Source organism: Rhinoderma darwinii, chromosome 1 (assembly GCF_050947455.1).
Source record: "Rhinoderma darwinii isolate aRhiDar2 chromosome 1, aRhiDar2.hap1, whole genome shotgun sequence".
NCBI classification, from domain to species: Eukaryota; Metazoa; Chordata; class Amphibia; order Anura; family Rhinodermatidae; genus Rhinoderma; species Rhinoderma darwinii.
Window position 1 is genome coordinate 120,754,693 of NC_134687.1, and position 22,193 is coordinate 120,776,885.

Below are 22,193 nucleotides of genomic sequence, written 5' to 3' on the forward strand. Positions count from 1 at the left end.
TGAATGGCCGGGTACGTTCCATGCCTCATCCATTCAGCTCTTTTGTACGAGTCGCGCTTCCGTCACTGAAAGACAGGCAAGGTCATCCTGCCCAGCCAATCCGCGCCTTTCATAGATGCTTCGTTCAACCCCCAGGAGACCTGCGCAGAAGAGAGCAGGTCTCCATCGCTGCCGGCCGGCGTGGGAACGGGATTAAGGTGAGTTTGAATAGTTGTTTTTTTTTAATTGTAATTAAGCGTGTGTCTGTATCTACAGGGGGGGCTTTATCTACAAAGGGGACTTTATCTACAGGGGGACTTTATCTACGGGGGGGCTTTATCTACAAGGGGGGGGGCTTTATCTACAGGGGGCGCTATCTATGGAGCACCATATACAGGGGTGGGCTATAACTACAGGGGGGCTATATACAGGGGTGGGCGATCTATGGAGCACTATATACATTGGTGGGCTATATACAGGGGTGGGAGACCTATGGAGCACTATATCCAGGGGTGGGCTATATACAGGGGTGGGTTTCTGTGGAGCACTATAGGGGGAGCTATTTGTGGGACACTATATACAGGGGTGGGCTATATGGGGGCACTATCTACAGGGGGCAGAGTGTGTGTGTGTGGGACACGGTGTAAGGTGCTATTATAATTAGAGGTGCAGTGTATGGTGCTATTATATTTAGGTGCATAGTGTGTGGTATAATGAGAACTTTATCTTTATTTATAGGTGTAGAAATGTTGGAAAAGTGAGCTGAAGACATCTGAGCGGCAAACTGCAGAAATGGGCTGTGATCGGGAGAAGTCATCATAGAGGTCTGGACCGGATGGAGGATGGAGAAAAAGAACTAGAATCTGAGACGTCACCTGTGAGTCACTTTGTAATGACGGGGGTGGGGAGACAGACAAGTGAGCCCTAATCTACCCACCACTCAGTCCCTGCCTACTTGCAACGACCCGCCCTAGGCGACGGGGTACAACTGGGCGACGGTCCCTACGCTCAATAAGTGCATGACAGACAAACAGACAAGGGTACACAGAGCTAGGTGGAGAAAGGGGCAGTTGCCCACGGCAACACCGTGAGCAACAAGAGAAGTGAACAAGCCGAGTCAAACCAGGAGAGTACGAGGTGTCAAACGCAGAGCAGAAGAGTAGTAAACAAGCCGAGTCAAACCAGGAGTATACGAGGTACCAAACGCAGAGCAGGAGAGTAGTCAGCAAGCCGGGGTCAATATGAAGCAAGGACAATGGTACAAGAAGCTGCAGCAGGGCCAGGAAACCAAACGAGAAGAATCACAAGCAAAGGAGGAACAGGAAAGGCAGGTATAAATAGACAGAGGGCGGGAGCTAGCTCCATCTGGCCAGGCTGTGATAGGTTCTCCCACTCCCAAGCCTGCCACCCTGAGTGGTGGAAGATGGAGTCAGTCTCACAGACATAGAAGCAGGTGCAGACTGATTATCTATGGGTGTTAACCCCGAAGCTATGCCTGGCAGATCCTTTACACACTTAATGTAAATGTTCATTCTGCCTCTAATCAGCACTGTAGTCACTGTATGATCTGCAGCGAGATGATGGGTGGTATGATTTATGATATGATTTTTTTTTGTGAAACAGCGACTCCCATCATATCCTTACCATTGTTCGGGCCATGCTGAGAGCTGGAAACCTATACGGCAGGGGTTGCACTAAATTGAGCTGTATTTGTGCTGGTGTTGTATATATGTACTGAGCTTGGTTCTGGTACTATATATATGTACTGAGCTTGGTTCTGGGGCTGTATTTATGTACTGAGCTTGGTTCTGGAGCTGTATTTATGTACTGATCTTTGTTCTGGTGCTGTATATATGTAATGATCTTGGTTCTGGAGCTATACAGTGAAGGAAATAAGTATTTGATCCCTTGCTGATTTTTGTGAAACAGCATCTCCCAGCATATCCTTATCATTGTTCGGGCCATGCTGGGAGCTGTAGTTTTACGCCGTACATACCTATACAGTGCTGGTGCTGTATATATATATTGAGCTTGGTTCTGGGGCTGTATTTACGTACTGAGCTTGGTTCTGGTATTGTGTATAGAACTATATTGCTTGTAAAATGTACAAATGTTTTATGCTCGAGATATATAAAAAGAAATGTGGAAAAGAAATGACACGTCATTGATTGGTAGAGAAAACAAACACGGCGAGGGGGAAAGAGAGGTCGGGTAAAGAGGTTGGGGGGGGGGGCGCCAAACTGAACCTTTGCCCCGGGTCCTGGAGAACCATGCGTATCGTCGGCTGGAAGTTGCGGTCATGAATAGTGACCCCAAACTTTTGAACGGTAGTGTATATTGACAACATGGGATGGCACCTTGGATTCCCTCGACACATTCCACACATACCTCAATTCTATTTTTCCAGAATTACAGTTCCCATTACATCAAGATTTACATGCTATCAGCTTTCTGGATACTCTAATCCAAAAATCCCCAGGAGGTACGCTGTCCTCAGACCTGTTTAGAAAGGAAACTGATCGCAACAGCCTGCTACACTTCAGCAGCTGTCACCCCATGAATACAAAAAAATCCCTTCCACGTTCCCAGTTTCAGAGAGTTAGAAGAATCATGGACAATGCCCCCATGCGGAACACTAGATTGGAGGAAATCGCAGGGAAATTCATAGAGAGAGGCTACCCCGAATCTATAATACAAAAGAATTTGCAACCTAAAACTCAGACCAAAAGCCCAATAGGTAAGCGCAGACCATTTATACACACTTACCATCCAGTAGCCAATAAGGTACAGAACATCATCAGGAGACACTGGAATATACTTTCCAAAGCTTATCCCACGGTAGAAGAATTTCAAACACCTATTCTTCCATGCAATTGCAGACCTAGAAACCTTAGAGATAAGTTAGTGAGGGCAGACGAGGGATCCCAGATTAAAATACCGAGACAACTCTTTTTAAGAACCCCTAAAAAAGGAAATATGTTGTCTACCTGATAAAATGTCCATGCGGTCTGGGATACGTAGGGGAAACCATACAAACCATCAGTGACCGGATTGGGAAACACAAATCCACCATACGCTGCAAAAAACTTCTGCTACCCATTCCCTATCATTTTGATCATGCAAATCACAACAACATTACCCAATTAAAATTTCAGGTCCTTGAACAGGTACCAAAACCCAGTAGGGGAGGCAATAGAATCCAATTACTGAAAAAGAGAGAAGCCTATTGGATTCACAAATTGCAATGCCTTACACCACGGGGGCTTAATCGAGACTATGATATCCACAGTTTTTTTTATAAGTATTCCATAGATCTTAACATATCTCTATTTTTTCCCTCAGGCTCGTTGAATATCCTACGGTCCCTATTGCCGCCTCTCAATACCATCAGGGGTATCCTTTTTCACACTATTAGGTTCTACACTATCAGTTTGTATTTTTTACCCATATACCTATACATACATTTTTCTAGTCTTATTATAACGATGTATCTTACACCCTAAATAAATAAATATTGAAATACATTACCTTTTACTATACGTAATCCCATCCCTATTCATGACCGCAACTTCCAGCATGCGCGTATACTTGTAACTTGTAAATTGTCCTAATAGACGCGATCGCGTCTGCGCATGTGCGTTAAGGAGTTAGGGACTCGCAAGTCTGGGGATCCTTGTTCTTGGATTGCGAGCTTGCGTCCTTTTGGCCAAAATGATCACTAATACCCCAGGTATTTTTCATTATTACGTATATTCGCTTCTCTTGGACTCAGCCGGGTCTTTGATGCTGGGAGAGCATGGTGTGTTGTTGTTTGGCATAGCAAGCAGGGTAGCCCGCTCTATGAACTATCAAGGCGTCACAAATAGGCTTCTACCTGGCTATACACGTTGTGCCTCATGACGTACACACTATCCCTCCATGTTTCACACACTTGCTCCCCATTATCCATTTATTTCTATTGAGGCACTTCACTCATTACTGCCCCCTATATTTCACTTATAGTAGTACACTTGCACACACACTATTCATTTATTATTTCTTACTACACATCCCATGCACCACACACACCACTCCCCTCAAGACTAGTGGGAGTGGCTATTATTATTTAAAGCACCTGCTCACTCTCCTTCATCAGCGTTTCTGACCTGGCTGTGTCCATTTGTAAGTATGGCCTTTTTCGGTGTTTTTGTTTATGTCCCCTTGTTTTTATCGGTTTTGTCTGTGCATCAGGAACATTCAGTTCCAGTTAAGGAGTTAGGGACTCGCAAGTCTAGAAATCCTTGTCGTGGATTGCGAGCTTGCGTCCTTTTGGCCAAAATGATCACTAATACCCCAGGTATTTTTCATTATTACGTATATTCGCTTCTCTTGGACACAGCCGGGTCTTTGATGCTGGGAGAGCATGGTGTGTTGTTGTTTGGCATAGCAAGCAGGGTAGCCCGCTCTATGAACTATCAAGGCGTCACAAATAGGCTTCTACCTGGCTATACACGTTGTGCCTCATGACGTACACACTATCCCTCCATGTTTCACACACTTGCACCCCATTATCCATTTATTTCTATTGAGGCACTTCACTCATTACTGCCCCCTATATTTCACTTATAGTATTACACTTGCACACACACTATTCATTTATTATTTCTTACTACACATCCCATGCACCACACACACCACTCCCCTCAAGACTTGTGGGAGTGGCTATTATTATTTAAAGCACCTGCTCACTCTCCTTCATCAGCGTTTCTGACCTGGCTGTGTCCATTTGTAAGTATGGCCTTTTTCGGTGTTTTTGTATATGTCCACTTGGTTTTATCGGTTTTGCATGTGCGAACCTCCGGCACCCCTACCATAGAGTCTCTATGAACGAAATTGTCATATCCGGTCATTATGACAAATAGGTACGATACTATCGTTGTTCCTGACACACATGCCCATGGTACAAGTTACCACATAACCAAAGCGTTGTATACCAACATATATCTTCTTCTATTGACCAGCGGCAATAGGTAAGTACCAAACGGATTCTGCTACATACTCCAATCCACTACAGGTTACAAGTTTTTTCTGTTTGTACATCTGCTGTTTTGGTTTGCTCTATTATGCTTATACTTTCTATTAATTATCTCCCTAACGACTGAATTCTAGATATGTATAGCTATACGACAAGGGGATCACTGTAAACACTATGTCTATATGAGCAATTTAACAGTCATTCTTAGTACTGAGATGGTTCATCAATATGTTCTTTTCATTATCTTTGTTCTTTTTTTCTTCTTTTTGTATTTTGCATATTATTGCTATCACCATTATGATATATAATTTTTGCTATCCTTATATAACTATACGTTAAATAATTTATGTTTACTATATTGTTTCTGCATTCGCAGTGTTTGACAAAGGCCTAATTGTGGCCGAAACTTTATTTATTGCCTTATCCTAAATAAAACCACTTTTTGCAAACCAACCCAAGGAGTGCTTGAGTCTACCTCTTCAAATTAATGAAAAGGCCGAGACTGTTCTGTCAAAAACGGACAGGAGTAGGACCGGTCCTATTTTTGTCTAAACGTCCCCATTGAAATTAATGTGTCAGGGTGCTATCAGTTAAAAATTGGATAGTACCTTGAAGAAAATAACTGAAGTGGGCATGAGGCCTTAGTGTGAACCATTTTTTTAACAACACCTCAAAAGACGTTAAGCCATGTTCACACAGGGCGGATACGCTGTGTAAAAGTATACAGCGTATCCGCCCTGGAACTTGCAGGGAATTCCATCAGAAAACCGCACCAAATTGTGGTGCGTTTTTTTGGGTGGAATCTCCACTGTGGAAAACAGTGGATGGAAAAAAAGTTTATACTTGCCCCGGTCTTCGATTTCATAGCAACGCTTTCTTCTGTTCTCGTACAGGCCAGCCTCCTCGGATGATACTGCACATGGGATGATACATCATCACAGGAAGCCGGCCTGGATGGAGTACAGAGGAAAGTGTCGCTATGACAACGGCTGGGTTGTAAGTATAGAAAAAATGATTCATTTTACACAAAAAAGGGTTTTTGTTTTTTTTTGCGGTGGAATCGCAGTCTTTCTGACGCAAGAATTTGAACATTTGGTATTTTTTGTGAGTTTTACCTCCAATTGAATTCAATAGGAAAACCAGCAGCTATGCTGAAGCATAAATTCACATGCTGCGGATTAAAAAACCGCACCGCCGGTCAATTTATGTATTTACGCAGCGTATGGACGAGATTTGTTAATATTTTATTCACTCTGCTTCTACTGTAATACGCAGTGGATTTTCCGCAACGACATCCGTTGTGGAAAGTTCGCCGTATTTACGCTACATGTGAACATAATCTTATAGTGAGACTTGAAGCTGGAAAAGGCAACAAAAGCACTAGTTCATGTGTCTACTATTAGAAAAACCCCAAACAAGAATGGTGTTCATGGAAGGACACCACAAAGGAAGCTGCTGCTGTCCAAAAAAAAACAACAATGCAGCCCATCTCAAGTTTGCCCGACACCACCTGGATGCTTCTGGGTAAATGTTCTATGGACAGATAAGACAAAAGTGGAACTTTGCCCAATGATATGTCTGGAGGAAAATGAACACTGCAGACCAACATCCAAATTCCGAAGTATGGTGGAGGGACCATGATGGTTTGGGGCTGCTTTGCTGTCTCAGAGCCTGGACGCTGAACGATAATTGTGGGAACAAGGAATTAAAAGGTGTATCAGAACATTTACAGGAGAACGTAAAGGCAGTAGTCCATAACCTCAAGATGAAGAGACGTTGGGTGATGTAACAAAACGATGACCTAAAGCACACAAGTAATTTCAAATAAAGAACAGTTGAAAAAGAAGGTTTGTTTTAGAATGGCCAATGATTGGCGGGGGGAGTTATTTTTTAGGGGGTATTTTATTTATTTTTGCATTTTTAATTTTTTTTTTATTATGGTCTGTCCCTCAAAAGTCAGAAAAGACCTATTGGGGACTTTATTATTTATTTTATTTACACTATACGTTTCCATTGTAACCGGCACCGCAGAGCATTCCCAGTTACAGGGGAAATCAGGCCTGTTAGGCCATGTTCACACAGGGGGGATATGCTGCGCAAATGTACACAGCGTATTAACCCTGATCCCGCAGTGAATTCCGGCTGAAAAACTGCGCCAAATTGTGGAGCAGTTTTTCGAGCGGAATGTCCACTGCGGAAAACAGCAGGTTGAAAAAAAAAAAAAAAGCTCATACTCACCAGTAGCCATCCCTCTGTTGCCCTGCAGCCCGGCCTCCTGGGATGACCTTTCATCCGATGTGAATGCTGCAGCCTGTGATTGGCTACAGAAGTCACATGGGATGAAACATCATCCCAGGAGGCCAGAAGTAGAGAGATCTGTGTAAGAAAAAGCATGTTTTCTTTTTTCTGAGTTGCGATTTTAGCGGTGGAACCACCTCTCTTCTGCTGCAAAATCACTACATTTGCAATTTGTTGCAGGTTTTTTTCTCGCCATTGAATTCATTGGGAAAAACAGCGATTCTGCAGCATAAATTAAGATGCTGCTGACGCAATGAAATATGTTGCTGAAAATCTGCAGTATTTACGCTACGTATGAACATACCTATATAGTGACTATTGTTAGAACCAGCAGCATTCTCTTGCAACAAGCATCCCAGCAATCGTGTGGCCATTCACATAACCACCGGGACCAATAGAGGCAGTGGCCTCTATTCTATACACAGCATTTATTGAGCGCTATGTACGTAAGAACAAAGATAGAAGTAGTGAAAACCGCTTCTGTCTACTCTCCAGTGTCCCTGGCAGTGTCCGACTGCCGGGCACCTGACATTCAGCTGACCAATTGTTTGGGCAGCAAGATTAAACCAGCGCCGTATATAAACAGTAAGCGGTCCTCAACCAGTTAACCCCCTAGGGTATGTTCACACGCTTAACAAAAAACATCTGAAAATACGAAGCTGTTTTTAAGGGAAAACAGCTCCTGATTTTCAGACGTTTTTAATCAGTCACGGTTTTTAACGGCCGTTTTTGGAGCTGTTTTTCTGTAGTCTATGAAAACGGCTCCAAAAACGTCTGAAGAAGTGACATGCACTTCTTTTTCACCGCCGATTTAAAAAACGCCCCGTCGGAACAGAATGCTGTTTTTCCCCATTGAAATCAATGGACAGATGTTTGGAGACGGTCTGCTTCTGATTTTTCAGGACGTTTACGGCACAAAAAAACGGCTGAAAACACTCAGTGTGAACATACCCTAAACGGTCTATGGCGTAACTGGTGCGAGGGCTGAAGTGTGGAGTGGGCTCACGTGTTGATCCCGCTACATACGCTGCGGATGTCAGCTGCGTATTACAGCTGACACCTTGCACTAACGGCCACAAATTTAACCACTTAGGTGCCGCGGTCAATAGCGACTGCTGCATGTAAGCCGTTAGATTGAGTAAGGCAGCCCCTACGACAGTTTATCGTGCCCACCATAAAGCGATCGCGGGGCGCCGATGGTTGTCATTGCAGCCCGGGGGGCCTAATAAAGGCCCCCAAGTCTGCCTTTCTTCTTCTCCTGTTAAGCCCTCTGGCCCTTAGGAAATCTGACGAGGCCCTTGGACCAGAAAAGGTTGTACACTGCTGATCTATAAGATGTCTTGCTCATGAGGAGTTGTGGGTATGCCTGCACTCCCCCCCCCCCCCCAGATCAGAAGAAAGATTTGCATCCTTATTCCAGCAAATGTAAAAAGTGTTTAAATGGTTAGCCATAGAACATGGAGATTGTCAAACTATTTTGTACAAGGAGGAAGCAGATGTTTCACTGACTGTTGGCATTGCTGAACTAAGTTAATCTGTCAATGACTATCGTCACACTGTTAAGTCCGAGGCCGCTGTCATCCGTCACTTACCGCCAGCCACATCGCAGGACTGTGCATCCCCCTACCCAGGGACGCCGGCGCGCTCTGCTCTACGCCTGATCCTCCCCAGGACTGTACCTGTAGGGTGCGCGCACGCTAGTTCTTAAAGGGCCAGCGCGCGCATCAGTAAAAATGGTCCCAACCTATCCCTGTGCACCCTGGCCCTTAGAAGTGACCCTGCCTTTTTCTCAAGTGCCTGAGCACAGTTGGACAAACCTAGTGTTATCCTGCAAAAGTTCCGTATCTTGTATTCTGAGTCTGTTATCTATTGGTACCCTGTATCCAGAGTCTTACCTGTCTGTACCCCGTACCCTCTGGGTGCTTCCAGCAATCCAACATCAGCATGCTTCAAGCAAAATGGCACCAGCCTGCTTCCAGTAACCTGGTTCCTGTCTATTACCACCAAGGTACCATCTGTCTGTCTCTGCCTAGCTTCTGTTATCCAGCAGCTACTCCGCTGGGACCACCTCGAGAGGTAGCGACCTGGCAGTCTCACCGCAGCGAAGACCAGATCACTGCAGAGGTGTTAAAGGATGAAGACCAGGGATGCTGCTTAGACAACGCCCTTAGAGATGGCCCTGCGCCAATTTGGTGGAGAAGCCCAGTGGGTCCACAAACCTGATGGTCATGAGTTTGCTCAGGACATGGACCTCGCTGGCAAGCCTAAGACGGCTGTAAAGGATCTGCCAGGCACTACGTCTGTGGATACTCCCAGGATTAATCAATCGACACCTGAGGCCGGACCTCTTAGACTGACTCTGGCTCCCACCAATCAGGGTGGCAGGCTCAGGAGTGGGAGAGCCTATCGCAGCCTGGTCAGTCGGAGTTAGCTCCGCCCCCTGTCCATTTATACCTGCCGTTTTCTCTTCCTCATTGCTTGTGATTCTTCCTGGTTTCCTGGCCTTGCTCCAGCCTGCTACTGCCTTGCTTCAGCCTTGCTACAGCTTCCGCTTATCCTGCTTCGCTCTGACCCCGGCTTGCTTCCTGCTCGGCGTTCGTGTGCTTCGTTACTTCCTGACTCTGACTGGCTCGTTCACCACTCTGGTCTCCTCGCGGTGTTCCGTGGGCTACTGCCCCTTCCCTTGCTTGTTCCCTGTTTGTATTCGCATACACGTCTTTCATGCCTCCCTCCTTAAACGCTGCTCCCCGTCGAGGAAACCTCCTGTTCCCATTCTCACCCCTGAGGGGGTGGAATTCGAGGTGGCCAAGATTGTGGACAGTAGGATGATCCAGGGCTCCCTCCAGTACCTGGTCCATTGGAGAGGATACGGGCCGGAGGAGAGGACTTGGGTACCTGCTCGAGATGTTCACGCTGGGGTATTGGTCAGGAGGTTCCACCTTCTCTTCCCCACTAAACCAGGTCCTCTTAGTAAGGGTCCGGTGGCCCCTCATAAAAGGGGGGGGGGTACTGTAAAGGATCTGCCAGGCACTACGTCTGTGGATACTCCCAGGATTAATCAATCGACACCTGAGGCCGGACCTCTTAGACTGACTCCGGCTCCCACCAATCAGGGTGGCAGGCTCAGGATTGGGAGAGCCTATCGCGGCCTGGTCAGTCGGAGTTAGCTCCGCCCCCTGTCCATTTATACCTGCCGTTTTCTCTTCCTCATTGCTGGTGATTCTTCCTGGTTTCCTGGCCTTGCTACAGCCTTGCTCCAGCCTGCTACTGCCTTGCTTCAGCCTTGCTACAGCTTCCGCTTATCCTGCTTCGCTCTGACCCCGGCATGCTTCCTGCTCCTTGCTCGGCGTTCGTGTGCTTCGTTACTTCCTGACTCTGACTGGCTCGTTCACCACTCTGGTCTCCTCGCGGTGTTCCGTGGGCTACTGCCCCTTCCCTTGCTTGTTCCCTGTTTGTATTCCCGTGCACTTAGTCAGCGTAGGGACCGCCGCCCAGTTGTACCCCGTCGCCTAGGGCGGGTCGTTGCAAGTAGGCAGGGACAGGGCGGTGGGTAGATTAGGGCTCACTTATTCCCTTCCCCTTCTTCCTGCCATAACAACGGCGGTTCAGGTCGTGCAAGATGATATGCGAGACCTCCGATTACGGCAGGATCAGCTACCGCAGGCGGTTAACGCCATAGCAGGCCGCCTGGACATCTCTCCTGTTCCTACTCCGGAAGCTCCACAAGCTGTAGCTCCATCTACTCATTAGTCAGCAGTAGTTCCAGTCAGCCCCGGAGCCGGGATTCAATTGCTACTTTCACCCCGTTATGATGGGGATCCCAAAACCTTTTGAGGCTTCCTCAATCACTGTAAGATTCACTTTAAATTGCATTCTCACCTGTTTCAATCAGACTGGACAAAAATAGCATTCATCGTCTCCCTGTTGTCTGGCAAGGCCATGGCATGGGCAAATCTTCTCTGGGAACGTGAGGGACCGGAGCCTTTGAACTTACAGCTCTTCTTAGACACCTTGCACACCGTCTATGAGGAACCAGGCTGTACATTTTCAGCCACTGCTTCCCTTCTGTCCCTCCGTCAAGGAGGTTCGACAATAGAATATGCCATACAATTTCGTACTCTTGCAGAGCAACTTGCTTGCAATAACGAGGCCCTCGTATCAACCTTCTCTCAAGTATTAGCCAGTAATCCAATTCTGTTGGGACTACCTTGGCTCTGCAAGCCCACTCCAGTGCTTAATTGGCATTCCGGAGAGATTAGTCAGTGGGGACCTCGCTGTCACCTCAACTGTCTGCCTCTGGTTTGTCCTACCCGACCTCCAATACCTCAGTCGCTCCCTGGTTTACCTCTGCAGTATGATTGCTATGCAGACGTGTTCAGCAAGAAAGTGGCTGAGACCCTGCCTCCGCATCGTCCTTACTACTGTCCAGTCGATTTACTTCCTCCAGTCTACTTCACCTCCTCGTAGTAGGGTATACCCTCTCTCTCTGTCTGAGACCCAAACCATGTCCGCATATGTCAAGGAAACCTGGAGAGGGGGTATATTAGAAAGTCAACGTCTCCAGCCAGAGACGGATTTTTCTTTGTAGGAAAAAAAATATGTATCCCTCCGGCCCTGCATAGACTATCGTGGTCTGCATAAGATCAGTGTAAAAAACAAGTACACTTTGCCGCTGATCTCAGAGCTCTGTGACTGTATTCGTGGAGCCAAGATTTTCACTAAGTTGGATCTCCGTGGGCCTTATAACTTGATCCATATCTGCGAGGGTGAGGAGTGGAAAACCACATTCAACACCCGCGACAGTCACTATGAATATCTTGTGATGCCCTTCAGTTGGTGTAATGCTCCATCTATGTTCCAGGAATTTGTGAACGATCGGTTGTATGTCTGCGTGATGGTTTATCTGAACGACAACTTGATCTGCTCAACTGATTTGACGACACACCGAAAGCATGTTCGCCAAGTCCTGTCGATGTTAAGGGGGAACAAGCCGCACTCTAAATTGGAGAAATGCATCGTTGCAAAAAAATCCTTGCTCTTCCTGTGATATATTCTCTGATCATGGACTCCAGATGGATCCGGAAAAAGTAAAGTCCGTTCTAGATTGGCCTTGTCCTCAATGTCTTTATGCTATACAGAGATTTCTGGGTTTCGCAAACTTCTACAGACAATTTATCCCTTATTTTTCTTTGCTTACTGCTGCCATCTCTGCCCTCACCAAAAAGGGAGCAAATGCAAAGGATTGGCCCCCTGAAGCTGAATCTGCATTTTTAGAGCTGAATAGGCCCTTCACTTCTGCCTCCATTCTCCATATCTCTCGTCAGTTCTCGTTGGAGGTTGACACCTCTTCCATTGGTGCTGGAGCAGTCCTCTTCCAAAAAAAGGGAAAAGCTGTCTCCTATAGTTTTTTCTCTAAACTTTTCTCGGCAGTGGAGAGGAACCTATTCCATTGGAGATCGTGAGCTTCTAGCCATCAAATTGGCCCTAAAAGAGTGGAGACATCTGTTAAAAAGTTCTGCACATCCAGTTTTCATTTACACCAGGGGTCTCAAGAACGCGGGCCGCATGCGGCTGTCATCTGCGGCTCGCAGGACAGAGCCGCTAGTATCGGCTCTGCTCCGGTACTCTGTGAAATCCCTAACATCGCTGTCCATGAATGGACACGCGATGTCAGGGTCTTCCCCAGAGCGGAGTCCCGGGCAGAGTGCTCGCATAGGTTGGGGATTCCACTCCTAGAGGGAGCCCCAATGGAGCTATCTACTGGGGGTGTCTGTGGCACCATCTACAAGGGGTGTGTGTGGCATTATCTAGAGGGCACTGCGGCATTATCTACAGAGGACACTGCAGCATTATCTACAGAGGGCACTGCGGCATTATCTAAAGAGGGCACTGCGGCATTATCTACAGAGGGCACTGCAGCATTATCTAGAGGGCACTGCGGCGGCATCTACAGAGGGCACTGTGGCAGTATCTAGAGGGCTCTGTGAAACGATCTAAAAAGGGGCTGCCTAATTTTGACATTTGCGTGTCTGCCAAACGCTGCCAACTGAGCTGCCGGACTGCATTTAGCAACACTTGAACTGTAAAAGTGGATTGTTGAAATAAGCACGTTGAGAAATCTCGCAAATTTCCGGTAAGTTTAAACCTAGCAGTATTATTATAGTACTGTAGTATTGTTATAGTAATGTAGTATTATAGTAATATAGTTTTATAGTATTTCAAATAACTAATTAATTAACAATCATTTTGTAATTATCAAATTTGAAAGTAATGCGTCAACTTCACATTTTTTATATATGTGGCCCACTTACCCGGACGAGTTTGAGACCCCTGATTTACACAGACCACAAGAAACTTACCTACTTACAGTCAGCACAATGTTTAAATCCACATCAAGCCAGGTTGTGACTTTTCTTTGCCAGGTTTAATTTTCAACTTAATTTTCGTCCAGCAGAAGGCGCTCTATCCCGATCATGAAGAGGTTCTACAGCACATCATTGATCCCTCACGCATAATAGCTGTTACAGATCAAAGATATTCCTCCAGGGAAAACCTATGTTCCTCCTGCAGACAGGATGAAGATTCTCTCCTGGGGTCACAAATCCAAGTTTGTAGGTTATTCTGGCTTTCGAAAAACCAGGGATTTCATCATCCGCCACTATTGGTGGCCCACGCTACCCAAGGATGTCCAAGACTTTGTCTCCACCTGTACCAAGTATTCCCAAAACTGCTCATTCCAAGCCTGCGGGCCTACTCCAAACTCTGCCGGTTCCTGATAGTCCCTGGCAGCATATTGCCATTGATTTTATTACAGATCTTCCGCCCTCTGCTGGATGCCCCACTGTCTGGGTCGTTGTAGATTGTTTCTCCAACATTTCATTCCTGTATGGTTTTCCCTCAGCTCCTTGCCTGGCAAGTCTTTTCATTCAGCATGTCTTGTCTGCACGGATTGCCTCTCCCCATTGTCTCTGGTTCAGTTCACATCCAAATTCTGGAGAGCTCTGTGTAAACTTCTACAACTGGACTTCTCTTCTGCGTATCATCCTCAATCCAATGGCCAAGTTGAACGAATTAATCAAGTGCTCAAAATCTATCTCCGTCATATTGTATCAGCACAACATGACAACTGGAAACATCTCCTTCCATAGGCCAAATTCTCATATAATAATCATACTAGTGAATCAATTGCTACTTTTTAGTTTTTCATAGGTTACAGCCAACATCCTCGTGTGCCTCTCCCTGCTACCTCCGAAGTTCCTGTAGTCAATGCTTCCTACAGAAGCTTTCTCTAGATCTGGCAACAAACCAAGTCAGCGATCCTGCAGGCGGTGGCATGGATGAAGAAATACGCTGATAGGAAGAGAAGGCCACCTCCTCAATTCTTCCCCAAGCTAATGTCTGATTGTCCTCTAAGAATATTCAATTAAAGGTTACTTCCTACAAAATTCCTAGATTACTCGGTCCTGTCTTACGACAGATAAATACTGTGTCCTACAAACTATGTCTACCTCCTACCCTAAAATTCCCAACTCCTTCCACGTATCTCTCCTGAAACCAGTAGTTCTCAACCAATAAAGCAAATGCTCCCAACGGTTCTTCAGATGTCTTCGAGGTCAAGGAGATTGGGGACTAGAAGTAGGAGGGAAGACCTTTTATCTTGTGGATTAGAAGGGTTTTGGTCTTGAGGAAAGGGCTTGGGAACCTGAAGACAATATTGACGCCCCAGCTCTCATCGAGAATTTCCTCCTACGCTCTGGACCTAAGGGGCATAGTTATGACCGCGGCATAACCGCCCTCTTACCGGCAGCCACAGGACTGTGCATCTCTGCCGGTGTCTCCATTCCCAGGGACACTGGCACGCTCTGCCTCCTCCCCTGGACTGTATCCCAAGGGTGCGTGCACGCTAGTTATTAAAGGGCGCACGCTTGCACCAGTAAAAAGGACCCCAACCTATCCTTGCACACCCTGGCCCTTATAAATGACCGTGCCCATTTGCCCAGTGCCTGAGCAAAGTTGGACAAACCTAGTGTTATCCTCTGAAGGTTCCGTATCCTGTTTTCTGAAACTGTTACCTATTGGTATCCTGTATTCAGCGTCTGTTACCTGCCGGCATCCCGTGCCCTCTGGGTGCTTCCAGCAATCCGACATCAGCGTGCTTTCAGTAATACGGCACCAGCCAGTTCCTGTCTACTACCACCATGGAACCATCTGTCTGTCTCTGCCTAGTTTCTGTTTGGCCAGCAGCTACTCCGCCAGGACCACCTCAATAGGTAGCGACCTGGCAGTCATCCCGCAGCGAAGACCAGATCCCTGTAGAGGGGTTAAAGGGTGGAGACTGTCCAGACAACATTCTTAGAGGTGGCCCTACGCCAATCTGGCGGAGTAGCCCAGTGGGTCCACAAACCTGCTAGTCGTGACACACACAGTATTCGTGCCTCAAACATGACATGTTAAAACAACATTTGTTATATATTTGTGTATAGGAAAATAATCGCCAGTCAATAGTTGTAACAATTAATCTTTTAAGAACAATATGGTAAGAACTCTTTTTAATACCAACAACTTAACACATGATTTAAACAGAAAAGATTAAAATGGTTGTACTCTGAACTGAATATTGCACAAGGTGAGTAACAATATCTTTAACTGTGCCCAAAATAATGTGCTGGTATTTGGGTATATTTTTAATTTTTTTTTGTCTAATGAGAATCTGTCATATAAAAAGTAATATGTAAGTACATTCAAGCAAAGGGACAACTACCCAAAATAATTCTTCTGACTTTAGAAAATCCCAGCGGTGAAGTCTGTGAGTTGGGACTTACACTGATTAAGAGCAAAACCGATAAAATACCAACCAATAGGATGCAATATGAAAGTAGTGCTAAAGAGTATCACCAAATAAGCTGTAAAGCAACATTGCTAGCCATATTAGATGCACTATATTTTTTGGATCCTACATAATAACCAAGATATACTTGGTGCATCGATCAAAAAATTGATAGAGAACCAACCCACAACAAATATGATCGACTAAGGCACAAATTCAGAGAAAGATACAAACAATTCTTTATTAAGATAAAAACATGAAACAAATAAAAATGGAAATAGGGGATGAGTCACACAGTAAAAAAGGACGTCTAATCGATCAAGAATATCAGGTATGGATATTGTGTCCACATGTATGCAGTATACATATAATATGGTAATGGAAATACGTGCATGTGATCACATAAGAAACTGTATCTAATGAGAAGCAGCACGGATTCAAGCAAGGTACATCAAATGACAACAGCACAATATCAAAAAAGTGAAATCAGGTACCGGTGGCTGTGGTGACTGTCAAGTAAGTATATAACATCAGTAAGTATATAACATCAGTAACAGTCACACATGGTTACACAGGTAGTATGAACCAAATTATGCAAAAAGTGTGCTTGAAATCAGAGGATGACCAGCAAAAAGTGAGCACAATAGAGCTTATAACTGCTACACAGGACAGAAGAGGTAAAGCAACATACCAGTGGACATGATGTAACCAGGGATTAGACGTCCCAACCCGACGCGCGTTTCGGCAATCGCCGAAATCGTTACATCATGTCCACTGGTATGTTGCTTTACCTCTTCTGTCCTGTGTAGCAGTTATAAGCTCTATTGTGCTCACTTTTTGCTGGTCATCCTCTGATTTCAAGCACACTTTTTGCATAATTTGGTTCATACTACCTGTGTAACCATGTGTGACTGTTACTGATGTTATATACTTACTGATGTTATATACTTACTTGACAGTCACCACAGCCACCGGTACCTGATTTCACTTTTTTGATATTGTGCTGTTGTCATTTGATGTACCTTGCTTGAATCCGTGCTGCTTCTCATTAGATACAGTTTCTTATGTGATCACATGCACGTATTTCCATTACCATATTATATGTATACTGCATACATGTGGACACAATATCCATACCTGATATTCTTGATCGATTAGACGTCCTTTTTTACTGTGTGACTCATCCCCTATTTCCATTTTTATTTGTTTCATGTTTTTATCTTAATAAAGAATTGTTTGTATCTTTCACTGATTAAGAGCGCCTGAATCTCTTCAGGGCCAGAGATTTTCAACACTGTAAATCTCTCACACATTCTAACCAAAGGGCCATTTAAATTAATGCAGTTTTTCTTAAAGGGGTTGTATAGGATTATCAAAACATGGCTGCTTTCATCCAGAAACCACATGGGTTTCTTAAAGGGGTTGTATAGGATTATCAAAACATGGCTGCTTTCATCCAGAAACTATGGGTTGTATTTGAAATTTAAGCTCCGCTCTATTGAAATAAGTATAGATTACAGGTTCCTGCAGATATAGCTTTTAATGGAGAATATATATTTATATGGGCAGAATAGCCCAGGTAGCCAATGCACCTTACTTTTGAGTTATTTTCCTTTGAAGCCTATGAAAGTTTTTATTGTCTGGCTAATAAAAAACAAAAACAAAAAAACAGCTCCTTTGTCCAATATATATAATTTCCGGTGTATAAACTTTATCACAAATTATTACATTTGTAGATGTTCAACAGAAACAATAAACAGTTAAACTACTATGTTTTCTTATAACCCTAAAGCATATATGATATGAAAATAAAAAGGAAGATTTAACACAACAAAATACATAATGGCGCAGTTCCACTTCAGTGATATTGGGACACGGTAAAGCCAATTTCTTATATGACTTAAATTTTTGCTTTTTTCAAAACCTTGGGAGCATCTATTAACGGCACGTCTCCAAGTTCCTTTATTTGCATTTTTACTCACTGTAGAATATGCCATTATTTTATGTATACAATATAGAAGTTTACTCATTAAATATGACATATACAAATACATATATATATATATATATATATATATAGCAAATATCAGCACTACCTTTATATGTATGTATTTGACAAGGATTTCTCTCTTATTAAGGAAGTATAACATCCCTCCTTCTAATGATCCCAAATATTTTTTTAAATGATACAACTACAAAGATTTAATGAACATACAATATAACTACATTTTCGGGAATTATACTCAATTGGTTTTCAGCACTTTATGCATTTCTGTGTAAGTATAAGTGATTTTCTTCTCAACAGGAGCTTTGTGTTATGCGACCCATTAAAACCAGTATTACTTGCAAGAAAAGTGGAAATGCACCTTCCATTTTTAACTCCTTGAAATGTTTTAAAGAATTGTGAGTTTTCATGCCTCATCTGTTATAGCCATTCAGATCTCTCTGATGTAGTATGTGTTCTATATGTAGTGTATAAGCAAAATGTAAAAATGTATGCAATGGTATATATTTCCCTGAGAAGTTTGAGCTATGTTATCCTGTAAGCACTGGCGACACGCAGTGTTCATAATGTACAATAGCACTTTATATGTTAGTAAACCTGTGCTTAAATGGCTTAGGCTTTGTTCAGACTGGCAGAATAGTGTAGTGTGCTATGCTATTCTACCCAGTAAAAAGACGAACCCATTATGAGTCAATTGGATTTGTAACAAAACAGACCTGTCTTATCTGCCATGGATTCTTTAAAACCAGAAACCGTGGATACCAATGTAAACACAGCCTTTACGGCTTGCAGAACAGAAATCTGGTGGTCTTGTACCATTACTCTAAACATGCAACAGTTCTGAAAACAAGTGTAAATATAATCATCTAAAGCTAAAACAAGTCTGATGAATACAAGTTAGGCCTCATGCACACGACCGTAGCCATGTGCACGGCCGTGATATTCGAGTCGGCCGGCCACGGAGTGACAGCCGCGAGCCGCCCGCAAATCGCGGGCCGTGCACATGGCCGTGGCCATTATTTTTAATGAGCCCGGATCGCAGAACACGGCCGTAATAAGGCTTGCCCGTTCTTTCTGCGGTGCGGGCTCCTGGGCCATGCACGGACCGTGAAAACCACGGTCGTGTGCATGGCCCCATAGGAATGAATGGGGCCACAATTCTCCGCAATGGATTTTCGGGGGAATTGCGGCCGCAAAAGCACATTCGTGTGCATGAGGCCTTAAAAAGACCAAAAGTTAATTATATAAACAGAGACATGGGAACATTTTAGAAGTACAATAATGGTCTAGAAATAAGAAGGTTGATTAGGGTAAAAAAGTATTTGTTCCATGTGGTTTCCTTTTTCAACAGGCAATGTTGGTGAGACCGAGTAGCTGGTGTGCCCAGATGTGAACGACAACAAATTGGCTGATTCAGGAGACAGAAGACTACTAACCGACGACAGAGAACTGGGATGAAAGCTGTGGCCTGAAAACAAGAAAATAATTAAAATAACTATTAAAACAAAAAGATGCACAGAATATACCATATTTTCTGGACTATAAGAGGCACCCAGACATTAGACAACAGAAATAGGAAAAAATTTCATATTTTACTACTTTTACAAAGACAAAACTATGGGTTCATCATTTGAGCTGTGTGAGCTTATTTTTTGCGGGACAAGCTGTAGTTTTTATTAGCACAATTTTTTTAGTCATACAATTTTTTTTTAGCACTTTTTATTTTTATTCTTTTTAGCGCTATGGTACCCAAAAAAACAACGATTCTGCGGTTATACTTTTTTTTACGCCGTTCACCGTGCGAGTCAAATAATGCTATATTGTAATAGTTCTGACTTTTACGGACGCAGCGATACCGATTTATTTATTTTTCTACATTGTGCTTACAGAAAAATGGTAAATGTTTTTTTTTTTTTTTTACTTTTAATATTTTATTACACTCCTTAGGCCTTATTCACACTAACGTATAATATGTCCGTCATACGCGCGTGGAAATCACACTCGTCGCACGGACCTATGTTAGTGAATGGGGCCGTTCAGACTGTCAGTGAATTTCACACAGTGTATGTGCGCTGCGTGAAACTCATGACAGGTCCTATATTTGCCCGTGTTTCGCGCAGCACGCACCCATTGAAGTCAATGGATGTGTGCAAATCGCGCTCCGCACACGGAAGCACTTCCGGGTGCCGCGCGTGATTCGCGCAACAGTAGTAAAAAGAATGAATGAAAACAGAAAAGCACGACATGCTTTTCTGTTTGTAAACATAAAACCAGAGTGTCATAATAATGCCGGCTGCGCGAAATTCACACAGCCACGCACCATATGCTGATGCCACACGGAACTTTTGCGCGTGCAAAACGCATTTTTTGCGTGCGCAAAACTGACACGTTCGTGTGAATAAGGCCTTAAAATGTATCAAACTTTTTTATTTTACACATTTTATTAGTTCCCCTAGGGGACTTGAACCAGCGATCAAAAGATCGCTGGTACAATAAACTGCAATACATGGATGAGTTACGGAAACAGCGTAACTCGCTGAGCTACGCCTTTTCCGTAACTCCCATAGTAGTAAATGGCAATTACAGAAGAAGCGCAGCATGCTACGCCGTTTCCGTAACTACTATTCAATTCTATGGGAGTTACGGAAACAGCGTAGCTCAGCGAGTTACGTGGTTTCCGTAACTCGCCCGTGTACGCTGTTTTCGTAGCTACCGAGTTCCCGAAACAGCGTAGCTCACGGTGCTACACTGTTTCCGTAACTCCCATTCACTTCTATGGGAATTACGGAAACAGCACTTGGCTGTTTGCGTAACTCCCGACCACCTAACCAGGTGGAGAGAGCGGAGCCGAGTAAGATGGAACGGGGTTTAGGGGGCCCCGTTCTAGAGATAGGTGCGGGTCCCAGAGGTGGGACACGAATCTATCTGAACATTTATGACATATTCTGTGGATCACTATTGACCGCAGCATTTAACTTGTTAAATGGCCAGGAACAACGCCATCGCTGTTCCTGGCCGTTAGAGCAGTGTGTCAGCTGTAAAACACATCTGACATCTGCAGTGTATGGAGCAGGCTCAGTGCGTGAGCCTGCTCCGCACCAAACATCATTCCCTCCCCGCTCCATGATGTGCCGGCACATCATGGGTCGGGAATGGGTTAAGTAAGAAGCGGTCAGGAGTCCCTTGACTGCCAGGTCCCTTGACTGCCGACTACAAGACGCAGGGACTTTTTAGCAAGATTTATTCTGGTTATAAACGGCGTCTTATAGTCTGAAAAATACGATAATTTCTAAACATTATGGCCAGAAAGAGATACATCAGTTATTTAAACTGACACCAAACACATCATATGCCCCTCCTATCTAACCAATTGTTATCCTTACGTCCTATTAGACCATATGGATGTAATAGAGGTTTCCTAAGCCGGGGAACCCTTCTATGAGGCAGAACTCCTGCTCTGGCAGACTAAACGCTACCAGCCAGACTGCCAGTGATGAGCTGATCACCATGGCACCTTCACTCTAATTCCAAATCGGATATGCGCTTTAAAAAGATTATCCACTACAACAGACACATAATAACAAACATGGGACCAAAAAGATATCAGACTAGTGATTATGAAAATTTGAAAGAGGACTTCTGTATTCTGCTGACAAGAATGACAGGACACCACATCTGCCTACCTCCATTAATCGCTTGCGAATACTAAAGTTCCCACTAGTAAAGTTGACTGACAACAAGATAACCAAAATCACCGTGACAACCCTTGCTGAAAATTAATCTGACCGGGTGATCAGCTGACGCAGGTCCAGCTTCTGAAAGCAATTATGGGCTGTTTTTCTTGAGCATATTTAAATAAAAATTGATAATATATTAATACAGAGCTGTAACGATCACATCCATACAGACTTGAGAACTGATAAAAAGGGTAAAACATTTATTTCCTTATAGATTATAAGCTCGTATGAGCAGGGTTTCAAATGTATCTGTCAAACAATAATTTAGGACCTGTTCACATCTGTTTTGGAGGCTCCATTAGGCGCCTCCGTCACAGATCTGGCCGAAAATAC

The 22,193-nt window shown here is 44.2% G+C and overlaps 1 protein-coding gene across 1 annotated transcript in view; it reads right to left on the minus strand.

The window, feature by feature from the left end:
- Positions 1 to 17,639: 17,639 nt before the first annotated feature.
- The window catches only part of RBM46 (RNA binding motif protein 46), a 43,127-nt gene continuing 38,573 nt past the window's right edge, over positions 17,640 to 22,193 (minus strand). Inside the window, exon 5 of the mRNA XM_075860322.1 lies at positions 17,640 to 19,591. Within this exon, the coding sequence (XP_075716437.1) occupies positions 19,410 to 19,591 (182 nt within the window). The 3' untranslated portion in view covers positions 17,640 to 19,409. The remainder of the gene's footprint in view (positions 19,592 to 22,193) is intronic.